The 24,176-nt window shown below is 35.4% G+C and overlaps 3 protein-coding genes across 7 annotated transcripts; 1 reads left to right on the forward strand and 2 right to left on the reverse strand.

The window, feature by feature from the left end:
• The first annotated feature begins 2,514 nt into the window (after window positions 1-2,514).
• LOC100811929 (formin-like protein 11) lies at window positions 2,515-7,325 on the forward strand. 3 transcript variants are annotated; one of them, XM_026124115.2, is made up of 5 exons: window positions 2,515-2,594; window positions 2,890-4,774; window positions 5,003-5,193; window positions 5,557-5,792; window positions 6,385-7,325. In XM_026124115.2, exons 2-5 carry the CDS (start codon window positions 3,186-3,188, stop codon window positions 7,126-7,128), a joined length of 2,760 nt encoding a protein of 919 aa, XP_025979900.1. In that variant the 5' UTR covers window positions 2,515-2,594; window positions 2,890-3,185; the 3' UTR covers window positions 7,129-7,325. The 3 variants fall into 3 exon arrangements, with proteins under 3 accessions (XP_025979900.1, XP_006589133.1, XP_003535334.1); XM_006589070.4 differs by lacking the exon at window positions 2,515-2,594 and having other exon boundaries at window positions 2,647-3,830; window positions 3,966-4,774; XM_003535286.5 differs by lacking the exon at window positions 2,515-2,594 and having other exon boundaries at window positions 2,648-4,774.
• Window positions 7,326-12,138: 4,813 nt separating this feature from the next.
• LOC100800215 (autophagy-related protein 18a) lies at window positions 12,139-15,868 on the reverse strand. 3 transcript variants are annotated; one of them, XM_006589071.4, is made up of 5 exons: window positions 14,844-15,793; window positions 13,988-14,195; window positions 13,561-13,687; window positions 12,880-12,974; window positions 12,139-12,535 (listed from the first exon to the last, which is right to left on the reverse strand). In XM_006589071.4, exons 1-4 carry the CDS (start codon window positions 15,546-15,548, stop codon window positions 12,884-12,886), a joined length of 1,131 nt encoding a protein of 376 aa, XP_006589134.1. In that variant the 5' UTR covers window positions 15,549-15,793; the 3' UTR covers window positions 12,139-12,535; window positions 12,880-12,883. The 3 variants fall into 3 exon arrangements, with proteins under 3 accessions (XP_006589134.1, XP_006589135.1, XP_003536071.1); XM_006589072.4 differs by having other exon boundaries at window positions 12,139-12,484; window positions 14,844-15,772; XM_003536023.5 differs by lacking the exon at window positions 12,139-12,535 and having other exon boundaries at window positions 12,692-12,974; window positions 14,844-15,868.
• Window positions 15,869-19,604: 3,736 nt separating this feature from the next.
• LOC100812480 (uncharacterized) lies at window positions 19,605-23,941 on the reverse strand. The gene is made up of 2 exons (XM_003535287.5): window positions 22,784-23,941; window positions 19,605-22,078 (listed from the first exon to the last, which is right to left on the reverse strand). The coding sequence occupies exons 1-2, from the start codon at window positions 23,679-23,681 to the stop codon at window positions 19,839-19,841; spliced, it is 3,138 nt and encodes a 1,045-aa protein (XP_003535335.1). The 5' UTR covers window positions 23,682-23,941; the 3' UTR covers window positions 19,605-19,838.
• Window positions 23,942-24,176: the final 235 nt, after the last annotated feature.

The following is a 24,176-nucleotide window of genomic DNA, read 5'->3' on the forward strand; positions in this document are numbered from 1 at the left end:
TAATCTGTAAGCCTTTTAAGTTGATCCGTAAAAGGCTTACGGATCAAGTTGATCTGTAAGCCTTTTACAAATCAACTTGATTTGTAAGCCTTTTATAGAATAACACGAATTAACTTGATCCGTAAAGATCAACTTGATCCGTAAAAGGCTTATGGATCAAGTTGATCTGTATGCTTAATATCAACATACGGATCAACTTGATCCTTATCAACCTTACGGATCAACTTGATCCGTACGATTTACGGACCACCCTCACGCACACCCATCACTAATGCGAAAAAAACGCTAGGACAGTTTTGGTATTTTTTAAAAATGCTGGGTGCACCAACAATAATGCTAGGTGCACCTAGCAACACCCTTTCAAGGCCCATTCCATTCGTGTCTGTTTGCGAGTCTCTAGCGGGTTATGAAGTCAGAACCCAGCTGAGAAAAGTAATGAAAAAAGGTTCAGCCCATCTTTATGAATTGTAACTTTTTTTTTGGTATTTAATTAATTGTAACTTTTGTTGTGAGTAAATTTTAATCAGTTTTTAGTACACTTTCTGTCAGGAAACGGGGAAAAACCGTAGTGGGTCACTGAAAAAAATATAAAAATACATAGTGGAGAGGCTAATAATTCAATTAAGAAGAATATAATAAGAAGACCACGACGAACCAAAAAGAGCCCGTGTTTACGGACACAAGGATGAAGAAGCATAAAGCAGAAATAATTTACTAATTCCTCTTATATAAATTCATTTCTGACAGAATTTTGCATTGGATTCTTTTTTCATATTTTGTTTCCCTCCTTTGCTTCGTCTCTTTGTTCCTTGTCCTAAATGCTCTGCCTATTCATATACGATATTCTTTATTCTTAGCTTTCAATTATGTATCATTTGAGCCTTCACCGCATTATGGGCCCTTCACTTCCCTTTCAGGTATAATAATAACGGAAGAAAAAAAAAATACTGTTCTCCTAATAAAGGATAGTAAGATTTTATTTTTATGCTTCGCCCTAAGAATGCTCACAAGTTAAGAATTGATTTTTTTTTAATCAAATGGTAGTTGTTATTTTAACTTCCCCAACTTGTATTTTCTAGTAATTAAAGAGTTTTTTAAAGCTTTTTTTTTTAAACCTAGAGGTGGATATACGGGTTATCTAGGTCTGTTTAAGTCGATTCACATTGATTTGTGTAATATGCATATGGAATAAATCAAATTGACCAATTAATTAAATAGTTTTGATTTTTGTTTAGTCTGTGTTCAATTTACTTATCTTGAAGGCTAATGAACTAATTCATTAGTTGAATAACAAAAGAACTTTCAAAAATATTATATTCTGTCAAAAAACAAACAAATAAATTTTATATATTAAACTATAAAGTGAAATGTAAGTTAAAGACCTCAAAAAAAAATGTAAGTTAAAAATATCTACACCATTAAGGTGATCATGTTCCTTTCACTTACTGACTTACACTTACGGGTAAAAAAAAATCCATTTCCCATCTCTGGATTAAATTACATTGGTGCTACTACAGTCACTGACACATACATACGGGCAAAAAAAGTTATTTCCCATCTTTGGATTAAATTACAAATTTACGGCAAAAAGAGAAGTACAAAGCTTATATTACAGGTTTAACAAGAAGAATTTTGTTTGATACATAACGAGAGAAATGAGAATTAAACTTTAATCATCTCGTATATATTAACTTTAATCTTACCACTAGACCGATATTAGTAGATTTTAACAAGAATAATAATAAAGTTTTTTTTCTTCTTCTCTCAAATCTATTATATCTTTAAAATATAAATAAATGACGTCAGTTTATACGCAGGCACAGCTGATTAATTCACTTTGTAGAACGCTACAGCGTCAACAACAAAATTTATGGGAATGCGACACATAGCAAGTTTTGCAAGTAGCTGTCAAGACCACATCATTCTCCGTGGTTAAATCAGACATTCATACGTGTAATGTCTATGTTGTTGTTAATTTCCCCATGCTTCCTTTCCCCTAATAACTTATAGCGCATGAGCGTCTAAACTAATTTACAAGATGACAACGTAGGCTAAAAAACCATTTTATTAAATTAATAATAAATTATTATTATTGTTATTATTATTATTATTATTACCCTTCCAACAAACAAATCGTGGATACTATTTTCAATAAGAACACACTTGAGACTGAATAATCAGTACAAAATCATGTGGGAAGAAGACTAACATCTCCTTATTAAACAATCAACATCTTGCTTTAGCCGTTGATGCTTGTCTTCTCGTGATATGATGAGAAAAAAAGTTTCTGAGGGTAATTAGCATATTTAATTAGGTGAATCTAAACGTTTTATATTTATTTATAGTACAATAGCCCTCATATAAAATTCCTAAATTTCAATCACAGACACATAAAAGTCTAAATCATTAAATAGATCTATTTAAAAACATAGTTTTCTCTAAAAATTTCTCGAATTTGTCCCCACCATACGGATCCCTGTTGTTTATTTATAATAGTAATGGGGTTGGAGAAATCTTATAGAATCGCCCGATAGCGTTAGGCAAGGCCAACAAAAACAGGACCCCACTATCTACTTTTACATGGTCTTGATTAGGTGACTTTTTATTTTTAGCTGCTAAAAAGTTTTATCCAAACTTCAAATTTTCAAGAGACCTTGCTTTTGATGAATGATGAATGATGAATCCTCAACTTAAGGCTAAAAAGGAAGAGGATCTTAAAAGTGTTTAATCACAACGAGCGGGAGAAAAGCCCAATAACTTTGCTTTTTTTCTGACAAAACAACCTAAAATAGCAGATAAGACAAAAGAATTAAGTCAAAGTGAAACGAGGGAAAGGCTTTGCCTTTGCCAGTGTTATGCTATGCATTAACAGTGGTGTTTGTTTTGTAGGGCAGAATAGAAATTTAGAATTGATTATGGTGAGAAGAGATAAGAGTGTATGAACAGGGAAGTAAAGAAGGACCAGTACAACCACAACTGCCAGGTTCAGGGGTTCCTTGGAGTAGCATTAAAGACACTGTTCCAGATCTTCCCTCACACATCACCACCCAAATGGCAATTCTTGAAAAACCAATGCAACAACAAAAAGAAAAGAAAGCTAACTACTTCTTTTTATAAGAGGAAAGCTGCATTGATGTCTTGATGACTTTTAGTTGGAACAAGAACAAAAAAAAAAAAAAAAACAAATGGGGTGTGGTGGTTCTGAGCATGTTACCATGATCTTTATCATCACCATCTTGATCCTCCTATCATCACAAAGCACCAACATTTTGACTGTGGCTGGTTCTGTATTCAATGCAGTTGGAAACTTCCAGGTTCATGGCCTACCAGAGATGTATTTCATTGAAGAGAATGATGAAAAGCTGGTTAAGAAAATCTCAGGAATAGATGAGAATGAAAAGAAGCAAGCCTTAATAGTGGAGAAGTTTAGATCCTTGCTTGGACTCAAGAGTTTCCACACCAAAGTACCATTCAACGGTGATTTGGAGTTTCTCTCTCCCTCACCTTCTCCATCACCTATCATTGAAGAAACTCAGGCTCCAGCTCCTTCTCCTTCTCCTCTTCCACACGTGCACCATCATTCACACCATCCACCACATCATAAGAATCCATCACTTCACCAAACTCATCATGAAGATAGAGGCAGGGCTAAGAGAATACTAATAGCTGTTCTTGTATCTGCTGGAGTTGCTATATTGATTGGTGCTTGTGGGCTATTCTTGGTGTGGAGGAAATTCTCAAATCATACAAAGAAAACCAAAAGGACAATGCCACTATATAATAGCAAGAGCAAAGGAAGTGGAGGTGTTTATCAAAGTTCATCAAGCAAGGTAAGTTTAAACTCTGAACTAGATCTGTTTTATCTTAATGCTTTAGGTGAGGACATAGAGCAACACTCTTGCAGCTTCAAAAAGACTCGCGAGGATGGTTTAGAATATGATATTGTTAGCGGTTCTTCCATGAAGGATATTGCATCTGTTCATGAAGATGAGGAAGCAGTTAAAGGTGAAGGTGAAGGTGAATCTGATGGCGGCAACTCTTCTTCTGGGGATAAAATTATCCCTAAAGATTGTCATTCATCAGACAATGAAAGTTTTCATTCCTTTGTTAATGATTCACACTCAAATAGTAATAGACTCTCCAATGCTTCCGCTTGTAGTCTTAGTGACACAAACTCTCTGTCCCGTCAAAATTCAAGTTCATTACCAAACCCACAATTTCCTAGTTCTCAACATAACTTAATGTCAAATATACAACCTCACCAATCACCAAATAGTGCAAAACATGATCAAGAGAAAGAGATTGAAACCTCTCTCCAATGTCCAAAGACATTCACTTCCCCTCCACCTCCTCCACCACCACCACCACCTCCACCATTGCGAATGCCATTATTTTCTTTGCATTCTCTCACTTCTTCATCTAGACTCTCCTCTCACTCCCCACTTTCCTTGACATCTAATAATTTATCATCCCTGGTAAATTCAGACACTTCCTCGTGTTCAAATCAAAGTCCAGAAAAGGAGTTGCCTTCTCCAAATAGACCTTACCCTACACAATCTCCTCCCAACATTCCCCCACCACCATGTCCACCTCCATTTCTTAAGGGCAATAGTGTCAAAACCCCACCTCCTCCACCTTCTCAACTCCCTCAATTTACCCCTCTTGGTAAAGATGGTGCACCATTGCCAAAACTCAAACCACTTCACTGGGACAAAGTCAGAGCTGCACCAAATCGCACAATGGTTTGGGACAAGCTACGGTCGAGTTCATTCGAGTAAGTTCAACTTCATTAGTAATAGCATTACTTATTTTCATTTTATTTTCTTTAAAGTTTAAGCAATTTAGCATATTATGAATTTTGGTTTTTATTATCACTAAATGTTAGTTATTAGAACGGTTAATTTTGTTAACGGAAGAGGTTGAACCTCCGAACTTTTTCCTATTTTTTTATTCATTAACCATCCAATTTACTTTATATCTTTATATTATGAATTTGATTCAGGTTGGACGAGGAAATGATCGAGTCTCTATTTGGTTACAATTTGCAAAATTCAATTAAGAATGACGAAGCAAAGAGTAAAACCCCGTCTCCAGGCAAGCATGTACTTGAGCCAAAACGCCTGCAGAACATAACTATACTCTCCAAAGCTCTGAATGCAACAGCTGAGCATGTCTGCGAGGCCTTAATGCAAGGTAAAGTAAAACTCCTAAATTATGAAAATATGCCTCAAAAGAGGGTCCCCTCCACGAGGTTAAATTATTGTTTAAAATTGTTGCTAACTCCAAAGTGCATCTTGTCATAAGTATATATATGGTGGAAATTAATAATAATACAAAATGATAACTGTCCCATACTCACGAAATAAAGTAGTATCTTACTCAAGTAATAATTAAAATAATGTAACAATTATTTGTGTTATGATCACTAAGTAAAATTGCACACCGACTTTTATTTATTTAGCATTAGAGTGTTCATGTGCATTTATACCATATGCTGAAGAAAATTGATGGTTAAATTAATATTGTCGAGGATCTTATTGATATCTTGAAAACCAGGGAAGGGGTTGTCTTTGCCCCAACTAGAGGCACTAGTGAAAATGGTACCCACCAAGGAGGAAGAGTCCAAGCTCTTCAATTATAAAGGTGACATCAATGAATTGGGGTCCGCCGAAAGGTTCGTGAGGGCAATGCTCGATGTGCCATTTGCCTTTCAAAGAGTAGAAGGCATGCTTTTCAGAGAAACATTTGACGATGAAGTAGTTCACCTCAGGAACTCATTTTCAATGCTTGAGGTAGCCATCAAGAGCATCACTTTAGATACATTTTTTTTACATGTTTCTTCATTCTATTCTCCAATCAAAATCAAAATTTTATCACCATAACCTGTATAACAAATGTTTGCATTAAAAAGGTTAGTTTTAAATATATTTTTGGTTTATGTAATCTAGTTTTTTTTTTAATTTTTTGTTATTGTAATTTTATTTTATTTTTCATCTTTTGAACGCTATCTAAAAAAGTATTTTGAATAGTAATAAAAATGTTATAAAGACAAAAAAAAAAAATAAACATAATTTACAGATTAAAATATATTTTTTTGTAATGATGAAAATTTAAAAAAAAAACACTAGATTTTTGGGAAAAAAAACATTTGAACCAAAAGATTGACATAGATTATCGAGTAAAGCTTCCATTTTGATTAGAGAATAACAATAAAACACTTTAAAGAAGAAAAAAAAAATATTCTCTCTTATTATTGTAAAAGTCCATTAGAAGAGAGATAGACGCATGAGAGTATATAAAACCAAAGCTTTTTGACCCTATTGAAAGCAAAAGAAAGCTTTATGAATTCTGACATTGTCTTTTGTCCGATTACTATTACTATAGGAAGCATGCAAGGAACTAAGATCAAGCAGGCTCTTCTTGAAGTTACTAGAAGCAGTGCTCAAAACGGGAAACCGAATGAACGTTGGAACAACCAGAGGAGGTGCTAGAGCATTTAAACTCGATGCACTTCTCAAGCTTGCAGATGTTAAGGGAACTGATGGGAAAACCACGTTGCTCCATTTCGTTGTTCAGGAGATTGTTCGTTCTGAAGGAATAAGAGTTTCAGACAGCATTATGGGGAAAATCAGCCAAAGAAGTAAGAACAGAACGGAGGAAGAGAAGGAAGAAGATTACAAAAGGATGGGACTAGAACTTGTTTCTGGTCTCAGCACTGAGTTATACAACGTGAAAAAAACAGCTACCATTGACTTGGACGTTCTTGCAAGCTCTGTGTCAAACCTATCAGAAGGAATGAACAAGCTGCAACATCTAGTGGATAAGGAGTTGCATAAGGACGAGAGAAGCATGAACTTTGTGCAGTGTATGAAGTCATTCCTTAACTATGCTGATGGAAACTTGAAGGAGTTGCGTGGAGATGAAGATATAGTGTTGGCACGCGTGAAAGAAATTACGGAGTATTTTCATGGGGATGTGATCAGCAAAGAAGATGCAAACCCACTTAGGATATTTGTGATTGTGAGAGATTTTCTGGGGAGTTTAGATAATGTGTGTAAAGAACTTAGAAGGTCTAAAGCTCCACGTAGCCTGAACCCTCTTGCTATTCTCCCTTTAGATAGATCCTAGATAGACTAGAATTAAACACTGTCTCGTGTGTTCATAGGAATTGATAAAATTTTAAACGAATTGAGTGTAACTTTATTTTGATTTTTTGTGGAGTTTTGGAGTATGTGGATTTTGTATTCTCTGACTTTGCTAATCATATGGAACTATTCGTTTGATTAAAACTTTTCCCCTCTTCTTAGGGAATGATTAAGAACAGCCAAGGGACAGATCTTTACAATTTAAAATAAGTGTTGTTCCAAAGGTGTTTTTTTTCCTCCTTCTTCTACACTATGATGTATGTTCTTAATTTGATACATGGAAGACAGAATAGGCAGAAAAAAAAAAACTGCTCTCACTTTTTTTATTTCATAAAAATGAAAATAATAACTAACAAAATAAACATAAGAATAAGAACGATACCATATACATTCGTCAATATTAAGACTAGAGTTAAGTCAAACATTAGTTTTTTGTTTATTTAATTATGTAAAGGGTGGTGACTTTATTTATTACTAAATTATTTGAACCAATTATGTAATAGAACAAACGTTAACATAAATGTATATCGTTGAGACTTGTTAACCTTAAAATCGGAGGTCCCCCCACCTTAAAATCAGAATGATATTATAGTTAAAACTAATTTCATTGTATGCTTTAAATTGTTAATTGCAAATCCAAAATATAATTTAAATATTTAAATATTTTTATAATTATAATATAATTTTTATATTAAAAAATATTTATTATAAATTTAAATTATATGAAATAAATACTTATCTTGTGCAATGCACAAACTAATTGGTTGTATTTCTTTTGGCTTTTGTAAAAACTAAAATTGAAAAGTATAATCTTGATGTTCAAATTGAATGTTAGGATTCTTAATTTTTTAATTAATCTCGAGACAAATTTGATTGCCCTTCATAATGAACTTAGCATTGGAGTTGAGTGTTAAGACCATGTTTGATCAAATTTTCTATCGTCACGCTTATAATGGGTAAGTAAATAGTAAATATTCTATGGGCCGGGTTTGAATGAAGGCTAGAAAAATACATAGAAGTTCATTATATTGTATTCTAGTGCATTTGGTTTGGAAATATGGACTGATAACAAAATGTGACTATAAGTACGTTAAAGGGGTACTGCAAATCTTTGTTGTGCTTCAGCTTCATTATTGTATCGGATTTGATATGTAATGATTTTGCTAATAACTAATAAGACCACTTGGCTTGAGAGAGAATTGTTCATATAGAACAATTTTGTTAAAATCATTATTAGAATCTCATTGCAACAAAACAAATTTCACATAAGTTGGGAGAGCAATCAAAGTGAGCACAAAAAACAAGAATAGCAAAATATATGCGTGTTAACAGGAAGTTCATTCAAACACCCCAACACACATCCATAATTTATTAAAAATGCTTTAAAATGTAATTTTGCTTGACGAGTATAAGACCTCCTCCCCTCCCAATAAAAAAAACGTCGTAACATATAGTCTAGATTAATTGCTTTAGAACCAACATGGAGCATACAGAGTTACTGTTCAAATATTTAAGAGAAAAAAAAGTGTCCATGTAAAAGAAAAAAAACACATTGAGAAGTTTAAGGGAAAAGGATGGTACCTGTTTAACGTGCAAATGTAGGGAGTTAGTGGGATTTATAGGTGTAAATTGAGGATACATATAACTTGAAAATGAAAAAACTCATTGGTTATCCAACATGTGTGGGAGTGACTACTTGCAAGCAGTGTGATACTTACTAAATATTGTTGCTTTGTTATTCATTCTCTTTCTCATTCTCGCTCTTGCTTTGTTTCTCTTTGGATGAAATGAGATGAGATGCTTCAACTTTTTACAAGTCTTCCTATTTATAGGAGAGAGGTGTAGCTTTCTTCAAGAGTGAATGATGGATGTCAATGAATGAGTTATATTCACAAAGTTTCTTATAACTCTAATATTCAATTTCCTAAATGGAGTAGGTATATCTCAAGATCAAAGGAACCAATTCCAGAACCTTAGAAAGTGCTCCACAGCTTCCTATACATGTCTCGGATGTATTTTTGAATTTTTCATATATTTAAATTTACATATTTACTTAAATTTAGACCAACCTTGATTATAGAAAAATTTCCAATGATGTAGTCAATGAGATAAACCTAAAAGCTTAAAATATAGTATAAAGGAACATGCCTTAAGAGGAAGTTCCTAAATATAATAAGCTAAGAATAAATCAGGCAAATATAACATGTCAGTTAGGTGCATGTTAACTAGTTGAATTTTGTGGTTGTTTAATCATGTCCACTTGAACATGTATCAATTATTTTGATTTTACCAACATAAATAAGTGGTGATGCTTCCTATCCCATACTTTTGTGACATATGATGTTTTTTTTTTAATTATTTTGTGGACCTTGTGTGTCCTATCGAAACAAGTCATATATTTAGCTATACACGTGAAACATATTACTAAGTTGCATAATTGATATGTACACTTCAATTTTCTAATAATTAATATACATTTTATATAATTTTTAATTTTACAATTTGTACTTAACATTTTTTTAATATATTTAATTATTCTTTCTTCTTTCCCTCAATATATGTTATTTTATTTATTTTAAAAATATTTTTAAATGTCATTAAAATTTTGTGAAGTCCATGAGTGAGCAAGACTTCTATGTTTATCCTGAAGCAGATATGTGGCTTGCAAGGAAAACTAACAAACCATTTCCCTCATTTTCAGAATGGGGAAAAGGTTGGGATGATCCTTAGATCCATCGTCAGCGCCTAGAAAGAATGGAGTCAATAGAAGTCCCAATAGCAGCAAAACTCTCAAAACATAAGTGATCTTTTATCTAGCTATTAAAACACACCATTTACTCATTAGTTGTAAAGTCATGATCTAACATCATGTGCTTTTCATTTTTTTCTTTCCCTACGTACATCTTCGGAGGAAAACATGGATGGCCTCTGACACTGATCGTGCTGATACTCCAATATTGTAATCCAAATGGATGGCAGCTAATCCAATTAAGACATAGGGAAATCATATGAAACCAATCGGCATGCAGCATGTGTTGTTTACTTCCGCTGCTATCGTCTGCGTTTGAAACCAATCCTGACACCCTTATATATTCAGTTTTACAATTTTGGTATACTTTATTCTACGAAGTTGTAATTTACGTTTAATGGCAGCATTTGGGATACTTAATCAGGAAAATGACACTAATTTTTGTTATTCAATAATGAGTAGTGAGTTATGTGTTATGAGGTATGACTTTTGAACCGTAAAGTCTAGAGTTCACAACTTAAAAGTTGTAACACACATAATTAGTGAAAATAACAATATGTAAAATTATCATAAATTTTGAAAATTTTACTTGTTAAAATTAATGTCTTTTTCTTTAACTGGGTTTTTTTTTCCTTCAAAATCTTAATTTTTCGTTTTTTTTTTCTATTTTATCCCCTGCCATCAAGACAGAGGGTAAGGTGGCAATATGTGGAACACTAGGATATGTATTTTCCCACCAATAAAAAAGAAAGAGAATAATAGATAATTAATTCAAGTATAAGTAACGTGGTAACCCCCAACCGAAGCAAAGCACAAGGGTCTTCATTGTCTTGATCATATATGCTCTAGGACAAGTTGAACAATGAATGAACATGATTCATGGACTTGGGCAAGATCGTTTTCGCCATAATAGGCTTCTCCACGTCCTTCTTATTTTGCGTGCCGAACATAAAGAAATGGCAGAAGAAACAAGTGGCCGGAGAGAAACTAAAAATCGTTAGCGAGGCATTGGAAGCTGCAGAAGAAAGAGCAGTGAGATTTCAACAAAGACATGACAGAATACTGAGCCAAATATGCGCGTCTTACTTGACCAATACAGAGGTGGTTGAAGCATTAGCGGGTGCTCGAGCAACCATGAACCAGGCATTGGACTTTGCAGTTGAATTGAGGAAAATTCAGTTTAGAATCATTGCTTCTTTCCCCGATGCAATCGATGTTCTGTTGGATACGTCAAAACAGACTCCAACAAATATACGGATCTTAGGCCCTTCGAGAGGTGCTTGAAGTTGAATTCCTCTTTATTGATTGTAATGTGCTTCCTTTATATTTGCATACACATTACCATTTTCGTGGCATTATTGTATGTGTTTATTTAGTCTGTTTTAGTAAGGTCTATATATTTTAGATGAGTATGAACATTAGGCAATTTAGGCTGGCATCCATTGTTCCAATCTCTTTTCTGTCCATTTCCTTTTTGGTTAAATTGTCAGCTTAAGAATGTTGAATTACAGAGAGACTTGACCATTCTTTATGAAATATTTATTTATTTATTTTGAAAAAATCATTTTGAATCTTTTTTTTCTCTAATTTAAAAGGCAAAGTTGTCTAATTAAATTCACCTATATCAAAACTATGAAACTTAACTAATGTTAGAGGAAAAAAAAAGGTCATAAACAAAGTAAAAATCATGTAAAGATTGAGTCTCATGTAATTGAAAAACTAAAAATTTATATTTTTTTTACTAATTGCTGCTCGACTAAATTGAATTGTCATCCTATAACCCCCTTTCTTGTCTGAGCATTAGTTGAATTGTCTTGTTTTTTGTGCAAGTGAATTTGTTATAACAACTTTCACATCTTGAGCCACTAAAAAGAACAAAATCATATCCTAAAATAGAAAACAACCACTATTTCAAAAGTGGATGACATTAACCCAAATTTAAAAGATAAAAGATAAAAGACTAAAAGAATATTTTAAAGGATAAAAAAGCCAAAACAAAGTTTAGGTAAAAGATAACAGTCCAAGATCATATGTTAGAAAAAAAAAATTATATATCAATCAATCACTATAAATTATCCTTTTCCTATCTTTTTTGTACATATCTATTTCAATTTAAGAAGAGTCTTATGTCTCATTTTAAATTATTTGTGCAACAAAAAAAAAAAAAAAGACTAGTAGAGGTGTCCCCTCAAATCCACCAATTTCAAGCGAGTCTATTGTTCGGTACTAGTTCCCAGGGTTTTTTTTTTTTGGAAAAAATGTAAATTATATTAAACCCAAAATGATACAATAATAAACAAAGCATACCCCGCAGTTAAAGAAAATCAAAAGTCTCCCTAATACAAGAAGACCTATACCAAGATGCTAAAACAAATGCAACAGGTGCGCTTGTCTATACATAAGAAACTTAATCTTGCTAATAACCTCTATTAGAGAAAATTGATAATCTTCAAAAATCAGCTTGTTCGTAGACAGCCAAATACAGTAGACTGTAATTGCTATAGCCAAACAACGTAATTTTCCTTGAACACCTGATGTGGATCTGCCCCTAATTAAAGAGTCAGTAATGCGTTGTAAATAAGTGAAACGCCTGCGGAAAGGAAACAAATCACGAATGTGAGCCCAAACTTGGAGAGATTTCCTGCAAGAAAAGAACAAATAAGCATTTGACTTAGGCTCATTTGAACATAAAGGGCAGAGGAAACCCTTGTTCAAAAAAACAATTTTGTCAAGAGTAAGCAGCCGATTCCTTTTAACAACCACTATAGCAAAAGTGTAACGAGTTTGGAGCGAATGCTGCTGACAATTCATTCTAATTTATAATAAGGTGTTAATATATACAAGCCAACAGAGTGAACCAACCGGATAACATTAGTGGATTTAGCAATACTCATATTTACAGTTTACACGTTATAAATAACGAGGTAAACAGAAAATTCAAATAGTGTTCACAGCAAGTGCCACTGAAAGATGATGCATCCATACTAGACTAGAATGTCTCCTCTGCCTTTAGGAAATTGTAATATTCAAGTTGGGTCATCTCTCCACCGGCAGCAGAATCAAACTGACATCGATAGAAGCTGCATAACAATTTCAATTAAGATTCACATCAAATTTTTAATTCACAGGAAAAAGAGCAAGTCAAAGACAAGGAATTAATGATCATTTTGGCATACATTTAAATCTGTCACATCATTCTCTATTTATTTGTCTACCTATGTAAATGCCCTCATTTAAATCATTTTATCTATTTGTTTTAAGATATAATGTTTCCCAAAACTGGCATCATTTATCGGTTATATCATAAATTATAAGCATATGGAAAAAATTATATATAAAAACAAAAATATAATGATGAAGCTAGTCGTCTGGTGGCAATATTGAAGAAGCATCTTAACCTTGAATTTTTTAAAAAGGAAAACAAATAAATAAGCACAAAACCTGAATGAAGCCACCAACCTTGGTCAATTTTAGCAAAGCAATGCATATGTATACAAATAAATAAAAGTTTGATGGCTTCAAAGTTTAGTCCTTAAATCATTATTCCACCATAATGAATGCCTAATATCTCTTAAGCAACACCTTTCCCCTCTTTCCAAAGGGAAAAAAAAAAAGCAGAGCATGACAAACTAAAGAGTGCACAGATATGATTCATTACTGACATACCTGCCATCCATGCCTAGTATTACAACTGTATTCTTTTGATGGCCAAATGCAACAACATATTGCAAACCTTCTTGCAAGCGAAATTGAGCCACAGACCACTCTGAGCTAAAATACTTAGGCAGCACACCTACAAAACAGACAAAATTAGATGCTCGTGAGAACAATTTTCAATACAAAATTCTTAATTTCCAGACTAAATTAAACTTGGTAATGTTACAGTGACAAAAGTTCTAAAACATGGTCCAAGTTCTCAATTGTAGTTGCATCAATCGCATTTGTTTGCAATCTGAAGGATTGTGACTGCAACCATAACCACAATTTAAAACCTCAAAAGCAACAATTTGCTTTTCTAGTTCTTTCGCAATCAGTAAGCAAGGCACCAAATTTCCACACAAGATCATTGGCAAATAACTCATGGCAGACAAACCTTTAAAAAAGGAAAGAGATGAAACCGCAGTGGGGCTAGAAGGATTTGCCTCAGAAGTACCATGTGATCTGTCATGCCCCAACAGTCCGGAATCTACCTTGAGGTTGAAAACATGAACGGTCCCCTTGTCACTTGAGACAGCCAGCCACTGCGCAGTAGGAGAAAAAGCAAGGCAGTATATCTCTGCTCTGTCTGCACCCCGCCGTACCTGAAAATCATCACCCCCACACATTCCCATTCAAACCTCCAAAAAACTTTGAAACCACTAACATCTCAAAACATTAAAAGCAATTTATTTCTCAACAAAGTTACTAAGCACACATTAAGTTCCAACAATCCAACTCCTATCATATTAATTTGAGCAAATCACACTAACAGCCCCCTATGGTTTCTTGAAATTCCACATGTAACCATGTAAAGGTTATTTGAAATACATTACACTAACACAGTAACACCCATATAACCATGTAAAGGTATCATGTGAATATCAAAGACAGAGGGTACCGTGTGCGATAGCAAGAAAGCAAAGGATTTGTAGAATGATTAAACAGAGGAAAAAACATAGATGCTTTTGGTGTTGTTCTTCGATCAAAGTTAGAGTTTCTTCCCTCGATAATTAACAAAGTGAAACTTTAATTTTGATTGGAAAACAACACTAAACATAGATGCAATTCCTTAAGAGCTTTAGCTACATTTCTTCAACTAAGAGTTGACGTTTCATCGCAATAACCTCCGTTGATATTTAATGCAAACCAACCTTTGTCATATAAATAACCGAAGTGAAACTCTAATTCCGATCAGAAAAAACACTAAAAACACATAAGCCAAATGCGATTGAATTTATTCATTCATTCACCTCTTGGAGCAGTGAACCGTCGAGGGTATTGAAGAGCCTAACGAGTGTGCCCTTGGAGCTGGCGGTGGCAAGCAACCTCCCATCGTGCGTGAGTGCAAAACACGCGATTCGGGAATCATGAGCCATGATGAACTTGGTCCTCTTGGAAGCGTAGTGCTCAACCCTAACCTGCCCCTTCTGCAACCCGGGGCACACCAACACCATCGTGGCGGAAACATGTGAAAGGTCGCAAAGGCCCTTAGGGTTTACAATCGTCTCAATTTGGTGCAGCACCTTGAGATCGGAGAAGTTGTAGACGAAGATCTTGTGGGCGAGGACGACGACGATTCGGTCGCGGCGGAGACGGACGCCTTTAACTTCGGAGCGGAAGGAGAGCTCGCCGATGCAGCGGGACTGGTGGTCGTCCCAGATCATGACCTTGTTGGGAGGATAGCGGGGTTCGGAGGAGGAGGAGGAGGAGGAGGCGCCGACGAAGGCGAGGATGTTGCAGCGGAAGAGCATGTGGACGAGGGCGACGCCACCGCCGCCGGAGCCGAAGTCGTGGCGGAAGATCTCGCGGAAGGGGTCGCAGTTATAGATGCGGAAGCCGCGGTCGGTGGCGGCGGCGAAGCAACCGGAGTCCTGGTTGAAGGAGAGGTGGAGGAGGGAGGGGGTGTGGGAATCGGTGGTTTGGGGTGGCTCATCGGAACCGAGGGTTTGAGACATTATTATTGGGAATGAATTGCTTGGTTTTGAAGGAAGGTTTTTGTGTTTGGAGGTTGAGTTGGGTTGGATTGGCTTTGGCTTCGTGCTTTGCAAGGGATGTGTTATATACAAGGATGAATGCAACTGAATTATTTGTTTTCCGCCCAGAATCACGGTCGTCAGTTAAGTGAACAACCTATGACCTCTCTCTTGTACTACTAATCCACCGTCTTATTCAAATCATTTTTCAAGGTTAAATATGAATCAAAATATGGAAGAAATAAGATAAAGTTAAAGATATGTGATTTAGTTGAAATAGTGAAGAAATAAGTATAATTACCGAAAACAATAATTAACTGCCATGTTGTTTCAGCCTTTGTCATCCATAATCAATGATTTAATATTTTTTTTAGATGAAATCAAATATCCCTCAATTGTGACTCAATAACTAATCTCTTTATGTATTAAGATTTTTCTGAGGTTGAATTAATATTATTAATTTATTTTTATCTCTAAGGATTTGTTTGGTGATCAAGATAGGAAAAAATAAGATAAGATAATTATTCTATCTTATTATAATTTGTTATCATGTTTATCATATCTTATAACTCTAACAAAAATATGATAATGAACATGATATGATAAGAGTTCTCTTTTGATAGAAGCAGAATTTATTTAAAATGTAAATGTACTCCCATATTGATAGTGTGCATTTAAGTTGACTTTAAAATCATGATGGAACATGATAAGGTGGGCCAAATTTTATAACAACCAAAATTTTGCATGTTTGGTTGTCTTAGTAAAATCAATTTTAATGATAAAAATTATGAAGTTAAAATAAATGAGTAGCTTTATTTTTATTCAAATCAATTATAGTTGAATTTTATCTAATTCACCATTACATTAATACATTCATGCATATATTTATTATTTATTGGTTTAAAAAATCATGACAATTGTGACGATCATGTTGGTGGTGACGATAATGATTATGATAGCGATCACCATAGTTGTGGTGGTTGCGATAATGATCATGACGGTTGTAATGGAAATGATCATGATGATGATAGTGGTGATGATCATGTTAGTAATAAGTTTGAGATATTTTAAAATGGCATGAATTAACTCTTTAAGATATTTGATTTTTTTGTCTGGTAAATCTTTAAGAGAGTTTATGATTAAATAAACTTTTAATTTGAATTTAAAATATTTTAATCTTAATCTTTTGATTTAATCTAACGATTGATATCAATCATTCTCATCCTCACATGAGATAATCATTCTCACAGTGTTGGTTGCTAAGATGATCTTGACATAAAATTAATTTTTTCTATAAAAGACATAAATTAAATCTTTAAAATATTATTTTCTATTTGGTAAATCTTTTTGAGATTTTATGATTAAATAAAGTTTTAATTTAAATTTAAAATATTTTAATCTTCACCTTTCATTTTAATCTAAAGATTAAGATTGATGATTTTTATTTTCAAAAAAATGATCATTTTCATATGATACATCATTTATCTATCTCTCTATATATATTCTTAATTTAATATTCAGTATGAAGTAAAAAATTATTAAATGTCTATTTATGCTTAGGTTTAAATCCACTCTGTCACGACCCACTTTTGGCCATGATCGACGCACAGACTATCACTTCCTTAGTCTGACCAGCCTATCCTATACAACATAACCGGTAAAGAACACAATATACATATACCTAGACAATTCCATATACTGGTATCTCATCTCATCCATTGAATAACAAAGTGGATTATAATTACTAATCATCAAGTGTCTCAAACATCATAAGTTCATCATCATCATATCTTTACATTTTTAAAATAAAAGGATTCTCTCTAAGCCTATTACTACCCTGCCCCCTATAGCTGCATTTTACTGGAGTTACAACCAAAATATCCATCAGGCACATTGGGGAAGGTAATCAAGTTCCTGGGTGTGTCAGCAAATCCTAGGAAATCAGTTACTCCACTACTAGGTATCTGAGAAAAGAAGTAACATAAAGGGGTAAGTCACAAGGACTTAGTGAGAGCATAATATACTAAGCAAACATGAAAGAGAGCATCATTTAACATGAATCTTTCCATTCCCAAAAGATATTAAAATAACATTCTTGAAAGTAATGAACGAAAATAGACTTGCTTTTAGAAATCACTGTACGCAAAGAATATACATTTCAGAACTTCTCATAATCTGGTATTCTACATAATTACCTTAAATACCCAAGCATTTATTCTACTGTGTGCACATAGACCACATTATCTCTTCGTTGTGGTGAACGGTAATCATATAACTACGGCCTTTAGCTCATAGGCTGCATTATCTCTTCGTTGCAGCGAATGGAATATATAAATATACTATGAGAATTTACTCATAGGCTACATTATCTCTTCGTTGTAGCAAACGGCATCTATCATTATACTACGAGAAATTATCTCATAGGCTACATTATCTCTTCGCTGTAGCAAACGGCATACATCATTATACCATGAGGATTCAACTCATAGGCTACATTATCTCTTCGTTGTAGCAAACGGCATATATCATTCATGAACTCAACATAAATAAAATTAAACAAACAATTTAGCATTCATCCTTATACATTATCAAGATCTCAAAATAAATTTCAAAGCTTACCAAAAACATATTTGTTCGAAAGTATACTTGCTTCTCCATAAATGAACTTTAAGAAAATCGTTAAGTATATTAGCTATTCACCTAAATAACGAAATCACTGACTTCTACCGCTGTTAGGAAGGTCAACCACTGTATTTTCCACAGAACCTAAGCATTTAAATAATAGAATAAGGGATTAGACAAAATCCCCCAATTTTAGCAAACCTAGGGTTTTGAGAAAATCACAATAATCTCTAATACATAGTTTCTAACTCTTTTTCTCACAGCCCATGACTAATCAGTGCTATAACATACTCATCTAACATAATGGGTCATAAACATTTACCTTAAAGAGATCAAATAGAAAAACCAAAGAATTACGTAGTGTTTTCCGTTTTCTCCAGCCACCTCCTTGTGTGCGGAAGGACACAAGGATACAAAAGTTTGAAAATTTCATAATAAAGGAATGAGATGAGTGGAAGATTGAGAGATGAGATTTTGGGGAAAAAGAGTTAGGGTTAAAGAGGTGTGGGCTGCTGCACAAAAATAGAAAATGGAAGTTTTGAGAAAGGGGAGGGGTCTCGGGAGTTTTTAGAAAGCTGGAGGGGTGGGTGGGTATTATTATTTTTATTTTCTGCCCTTTTAGTGAAACGGGACGTTTCACACTAGGTCCTTAAAACTTTAAGATTGTACAATTTTGATCCTCCAAAATGGATTTAAGCCTTATCTTTAATGTTAACATAAAAAATATTTTTAAAATAATGGAAATCGAAAAATAATACAATAAAGAGAAAAATTAGGCAATGAAAAAAAATCATTCTTATTTTATTTTATCCATCAATACAAATAAGATGTCTAATAGGCATAAATTTACACCTCAAGAAACTTATTAAATATGAAAAGATAAATGAAAAATGAATTGTAACCTCTTACAAAATAAGAAAAATTTAGAGAAATAAACATCTACTCGTAATTATTCACAATTCTGACATTTTTTAAGTTAATAAATTAGAATACGGCATTGCACTACACACGTCACCAAAACTTGCCGCTCTTTGAAGGATGGCAATGTTTTTTTATAAGAATAAGAATTCTATTGTTTTAAATATTTGACATGATATGCATTTAATTTATCTTTTTTATACACACATTTCAAAAATAAACATAACAAATATTTATCCCCAAATTAGTTTAATGTACACAGCATATTACTCTATTGTCAATTTCAACGGAGCAAGACCCATAATTGCTCCAAAGTGTAGCCTGGCCAATCTATGGTAGCCTAGCATTGCTATACACTTTCCAGGACAATAAGAGTACGAAGTACATTAGGTGGTTTTCAATTTAAAAAATGAACAAGCCCCGTCATCCCGGTAACCAAAAAAACTCCCCCACCCTCGAAAATGATTCAATTCAAGTAGTTAGACAAGAAAACAGAAATGAAAAGGCAGCTAAATGAGATGCTACTATCAATATGGTAGTATCAATATGGTAGTACATTTACATTGTGAAGATAAAAAAAAATCTCAAACTAAGCGGCTATTGAAGGATTATATTTCTCGGTTTATGCATTTCCTCGAGTAAGTCATTCACTCACAATCCAACTAGCCCGCATTTTTTCTTGAATTGGATTTTGGTCTACAGATGAGTACGGTGCTATTTTTTTTTTTTTTATCAAAGTGGATGATAGGGCACGTAACCTAATAAACTTGTCAAGTTATTCACAATATCGTTGCACCTTGTCAGAAGGCTTATCATCTGCTGTGATATATCAACGGTGGGTGCAGTAGCTGATGTAGTCGCGTTTATAAAATTGGGTGTATTTCTGGGTGCCATTTCGGAATTATGCAAATTATGTTGTAGGATTTTCGTAAACTGAGTAGGAGGGGGAGGAGTATTAGGCAACGGTGGTTGAGAAATAGCCTTTTGAACGTTCTTACTATTAAAATCCATAGCAACAGAAGAAGGTGCACCACCATCAGCAAAACTAACACTGTTGAAGCTGTTCCTATTACCCACCATTAATTGCTCTCCCCTACTACTTTCTTCCCCACCTAACATGAATTTCACACGTGGAGTCCCCTTACTACTACCTCCATTACCGGTTAACTGGCCTGGCTCATCCGCAGTAGATTTCTTCAGTATAGATTTGAGCTGGATCGTTGGCTGAGGAAGAGGTTGCTGGGCTGATGACTGGCGTTGAACCACGGCAGGATTCTTGACCCGAGGTGATTCATTGGCACCATTGTCTCCCCTAGCCTTTGCAGCTTCAGAGACTTCAGATGAAGCATCACCAAATTCCCGGAGGAAGCACTTCACACCAACGTTGCCAAATAAGGATTGGTTTGCTAGAGCATATTTATATGCAGATTGTGCATCTACCTTGTGCAAGAAAACAACTCGACATGTTGAGGTCTTCCAAAACACGCGGAGACCTGATTGGTCTATTGGCCCAAAACGAGCAAACCTTGCTTTCAGCTCTGCAACAGATGGTAGTGATGTTTCTAGGGGGAACTTGATCACCAGTATGGTGGGTTCAACCGCCTTGGCTGGACGCTCCACTTTCCTGGTCAATTCTGGTTTCACTACCTTGGGTGGAGCCTGGGCCATGGATTCTTTTCCATCTCCTTGACGGGCTTCAGAAGTTTTCTGGCCGCCTGCCTTCTTCTCTGCAGCCAGTGCCTTTATATTCTTGATTTTCTTCCATCTTTTTTCAGTAATTTCTTCTTGACGATCAGAGAGGGCCCTTTTCCGCCCAGCTTTGGTAGGATCGTCAGGCCGAACAATGTGCTTTACAGGCTTTATAAGTGATGAAGCTCTGGCATGATCATCAGGACCGTCTGATGTCCCAACACTGGATGGAGGTCTACGAACTTCAGCAGCTTCATTCTCTGTTACTATGGGTGGGGATACAGGCAAGCTTTTCTGATAAATAAGAGACCTGAACCGCAAAAAGAACTGCCTAGTAACTGCAGGGATCCCTCTTTTAACACCATGAAAAGGATCCAAAGCAAGAGCTTGCAAATCACCCAAAAGATGGGGCAACTCAATATTAACTTCTGCCATGGAATCCATGGGCATCAAATTACTGGTAGAAGCATCCACCTGCATTGGTTCAGATTTTTCAGATTGCCCTGATAGCTGTACAGCTTTTTCAGAAGTAGAAATCTTCTCCAGATGGCCTGAGGTAGGTTGTAAATTCAAACCCTTTTTCATTTTTTTCTTCTTTTTCCCCTCAATACCAGAAGTCTCAGACTTTAAGTCATTTGCAGGCCGCTTATGAACTTTTATCTTCTTTGGCACACCATCAACATTAAGTTTGTGATGCTTAACTTGCTTAACCTCATCAGATGTAGCCAGGAATCCCTGCTCTATTTGCTGAAAATCTTCATGTGGTCCTGATGGTGTTAAATTTCCATCATTTTTTACATCAATATAAGTTTTGCTCTCCATATTGGTAGACTGAGATGTCTCATTAACTATGTTTGGCAATGCCATCTCCCCAGACAAATGAGGCCTACCCATGCTTTTACTAGCAACTTCAACTGGTTCAATACTCCTGGTCATTTCTGGGGATGCATGACCAATGCCATCTGATTGAACCTGGTCTGCAACAGCTATTTCGGCTTTTACAGTTGAAGCTGCAATATCTTGGCTCATAATCCCTGTGTCTTCATGCTTCTCCAAAGCCTCAGGCACGGCCGACACTGCTAAAGGCCTCTTCTGAAGCACATAACTCCCAGCTGCATCCGATGTCTCCCTGGAAGATAACTGGAAGGTGTTACTGGGTTCATCTCGACGCATAAAAAGATACTTGTCCGTCTTGGAATTGTCCTTAGCTTTAACAGATTTTGTTGCACTCTTCTTCTCACCGCCCAAAGTTTCCGCTATCACCATTGGACCACTCAAAGGAGCTGGAATATGCAACCATAAAAGCATCAGAAAAATGGTAGCATTCACATACTAACCCTATTAGAATAACTAGACAGGCAGCAATCATGGAGATATCATCCAATGCACACCAACTAACATCCTTTCACAGGCAATTAAATTTCATGAGCTTACAATGTAATAGCATATCAACACAGCTCATAAATGCAAATGGCCTAGTTATCTTAATGCAGCAGCCTGCACAGGAAGCGCCACCTTTCACGCAACTTTTTTGCCAGGATAGTAGGAATACTTAATTAAAGTAATTATGAATAGATTATGATTATGATAATTAGTACAAGGGAAACCTAATGAAGAAAAATATAGAAAGAACTGTACCATTGGTAATCTAAGGTGGGCAAAAGGATAAACTTACTGACCCTGTTTGGATAAACTTATTCAAAAACCACGTTTAGGAGAATAAAACAAGGAGATAAAATGCATTCAGCTTCTGCACAAGCTAAAGTCAACTTATCCACCTTAACTTTTGGAGAAAATAAATAAAAAGAGCTTCTATAAAAATAAAGTGTAAAAGTTTATTTTAGTTCATGCAACAAGCTCAATTCACACTTATACGGTAATTGTTTATGGAAAAGTTTATCCAATACATGCCAGAGTCTCACAATGTTCACAAAAAATGCATATAACAACATCCAAAATGGAAAACACAGAAGATCATTATAATATACCTTTAGCAGGAAGCCTCACAGGCTGATCAAGGCGATTACCGATAGAATCTGAAGGGCGCCTCGGCTGCACACCGAAAGCCTGAGCATAAGTCTCATCATACTGCTCAAACACTGCCCTTCGAAAAGCAAACGCAGTGGCCCTATTCTTAGTGAAATCAATGCTTCTCGGATCACCACCATGTGGATTCATCGCCAATTGCTTCACAAAAGAAAGCATCTCCACAGTTCCAAACTCACTCATCGCCCTTCTGATCTGAGCATTAGAATACACTCCAGGCTCATAATCCGGCACCTGAACAGAATAATACCCTTCCACATCGGTTGGGCGAAAATTCCCGGGGCCCCTACACCTACAAACCAATCCAAGGCCGCATCTTCTACTGGCCTCATCCACGGCCTCCTCCACGGCCTTCAGGAAGTTTCTAGAACTTATCTGCCGCGATTTCTCCGCGAAATTCGCGTCAAATGGGATGAGCTCCGACGGCTCGAACCACCCGTAACTGCTGTCACCGAAGAACGCCACCAACACGTGGCCCTCCCTCTTGGTTCTTCGCACCGCGGAAGACGCGAAAGCTTCGTTGTATATGTGCCCCGGCCACCACGGGTGCGATTTCACCTTCCCCCACACCATGTCACCGATTTCGAAGCCGTGCCCTACGTTCCTCGACGCTCCGCCGGCTGCCACGTAACCGTCGAACTCCGATAGCAGCGAATTGACCTCGGAGTTGGAGAATCTCGCTGATTCGGATGCGGGTGCCGCGTTGTCCTCCGATGAAACCCTAACCCTAACATGTTCTGCTGTGGAAATGGGAGCATCGACCGGTTGGAGCCGGTTGTCGGGGTTTGCATCGCCGGTTGAGACGGTGAGCGTGGCGTGGTTGTTGTGATGTTGACTCATGAACGGGTGTGAGGAGAAGCTAATGGGAAATGGAAAGGGACAACACCATATCGCGCGAGGTGGAAAAATCACAGTAAGACACAAAAAGTGTGAGTTTTTGGATGGGATTAAAGGTTTAAAACCCTAATTGTTGCACAGAGAGAGAAATGCATTTTCCTGTGTATCATATCTTGGTGGTGGATCAGCTATAGCGGAGGAAAAGAAAATCATTTCTTTCTCACTTTAAAATAAAAGCTTCAAGTTTTAGTTAAGCATTTTCTACTAAAATATTAATTTGGTCCTCTATTTAATTAAATAATTTAATTTATTATTTTTTATTATTAAAATTTTTAATTTAATCCCATAATTTTTAAAATTATTGCAATGGCATCCTTTTCGATTAATTACAAAAAACGACATCAACTTCTTGTATACATGATACAACAAAAATAACAACACATATTTATCACGCAAGACACCTTAATTAAAAAAAATTAAAGGAAATAATATTAATGG

Source organism: Glycine max, chromosome 10, assembly GCF_000004515.6.
Source record: "Glycine max cultivar Williams 82 chromosome 10, Glycine_max_v4.0, whole genome shotgun sequence".
NCBI classification, from domain to species: Eukaryota; Viridiplantae; Streptophyta; class Magnoliopsida; order Fabales; family Fabaceae; genus Glycine; species Glycine max.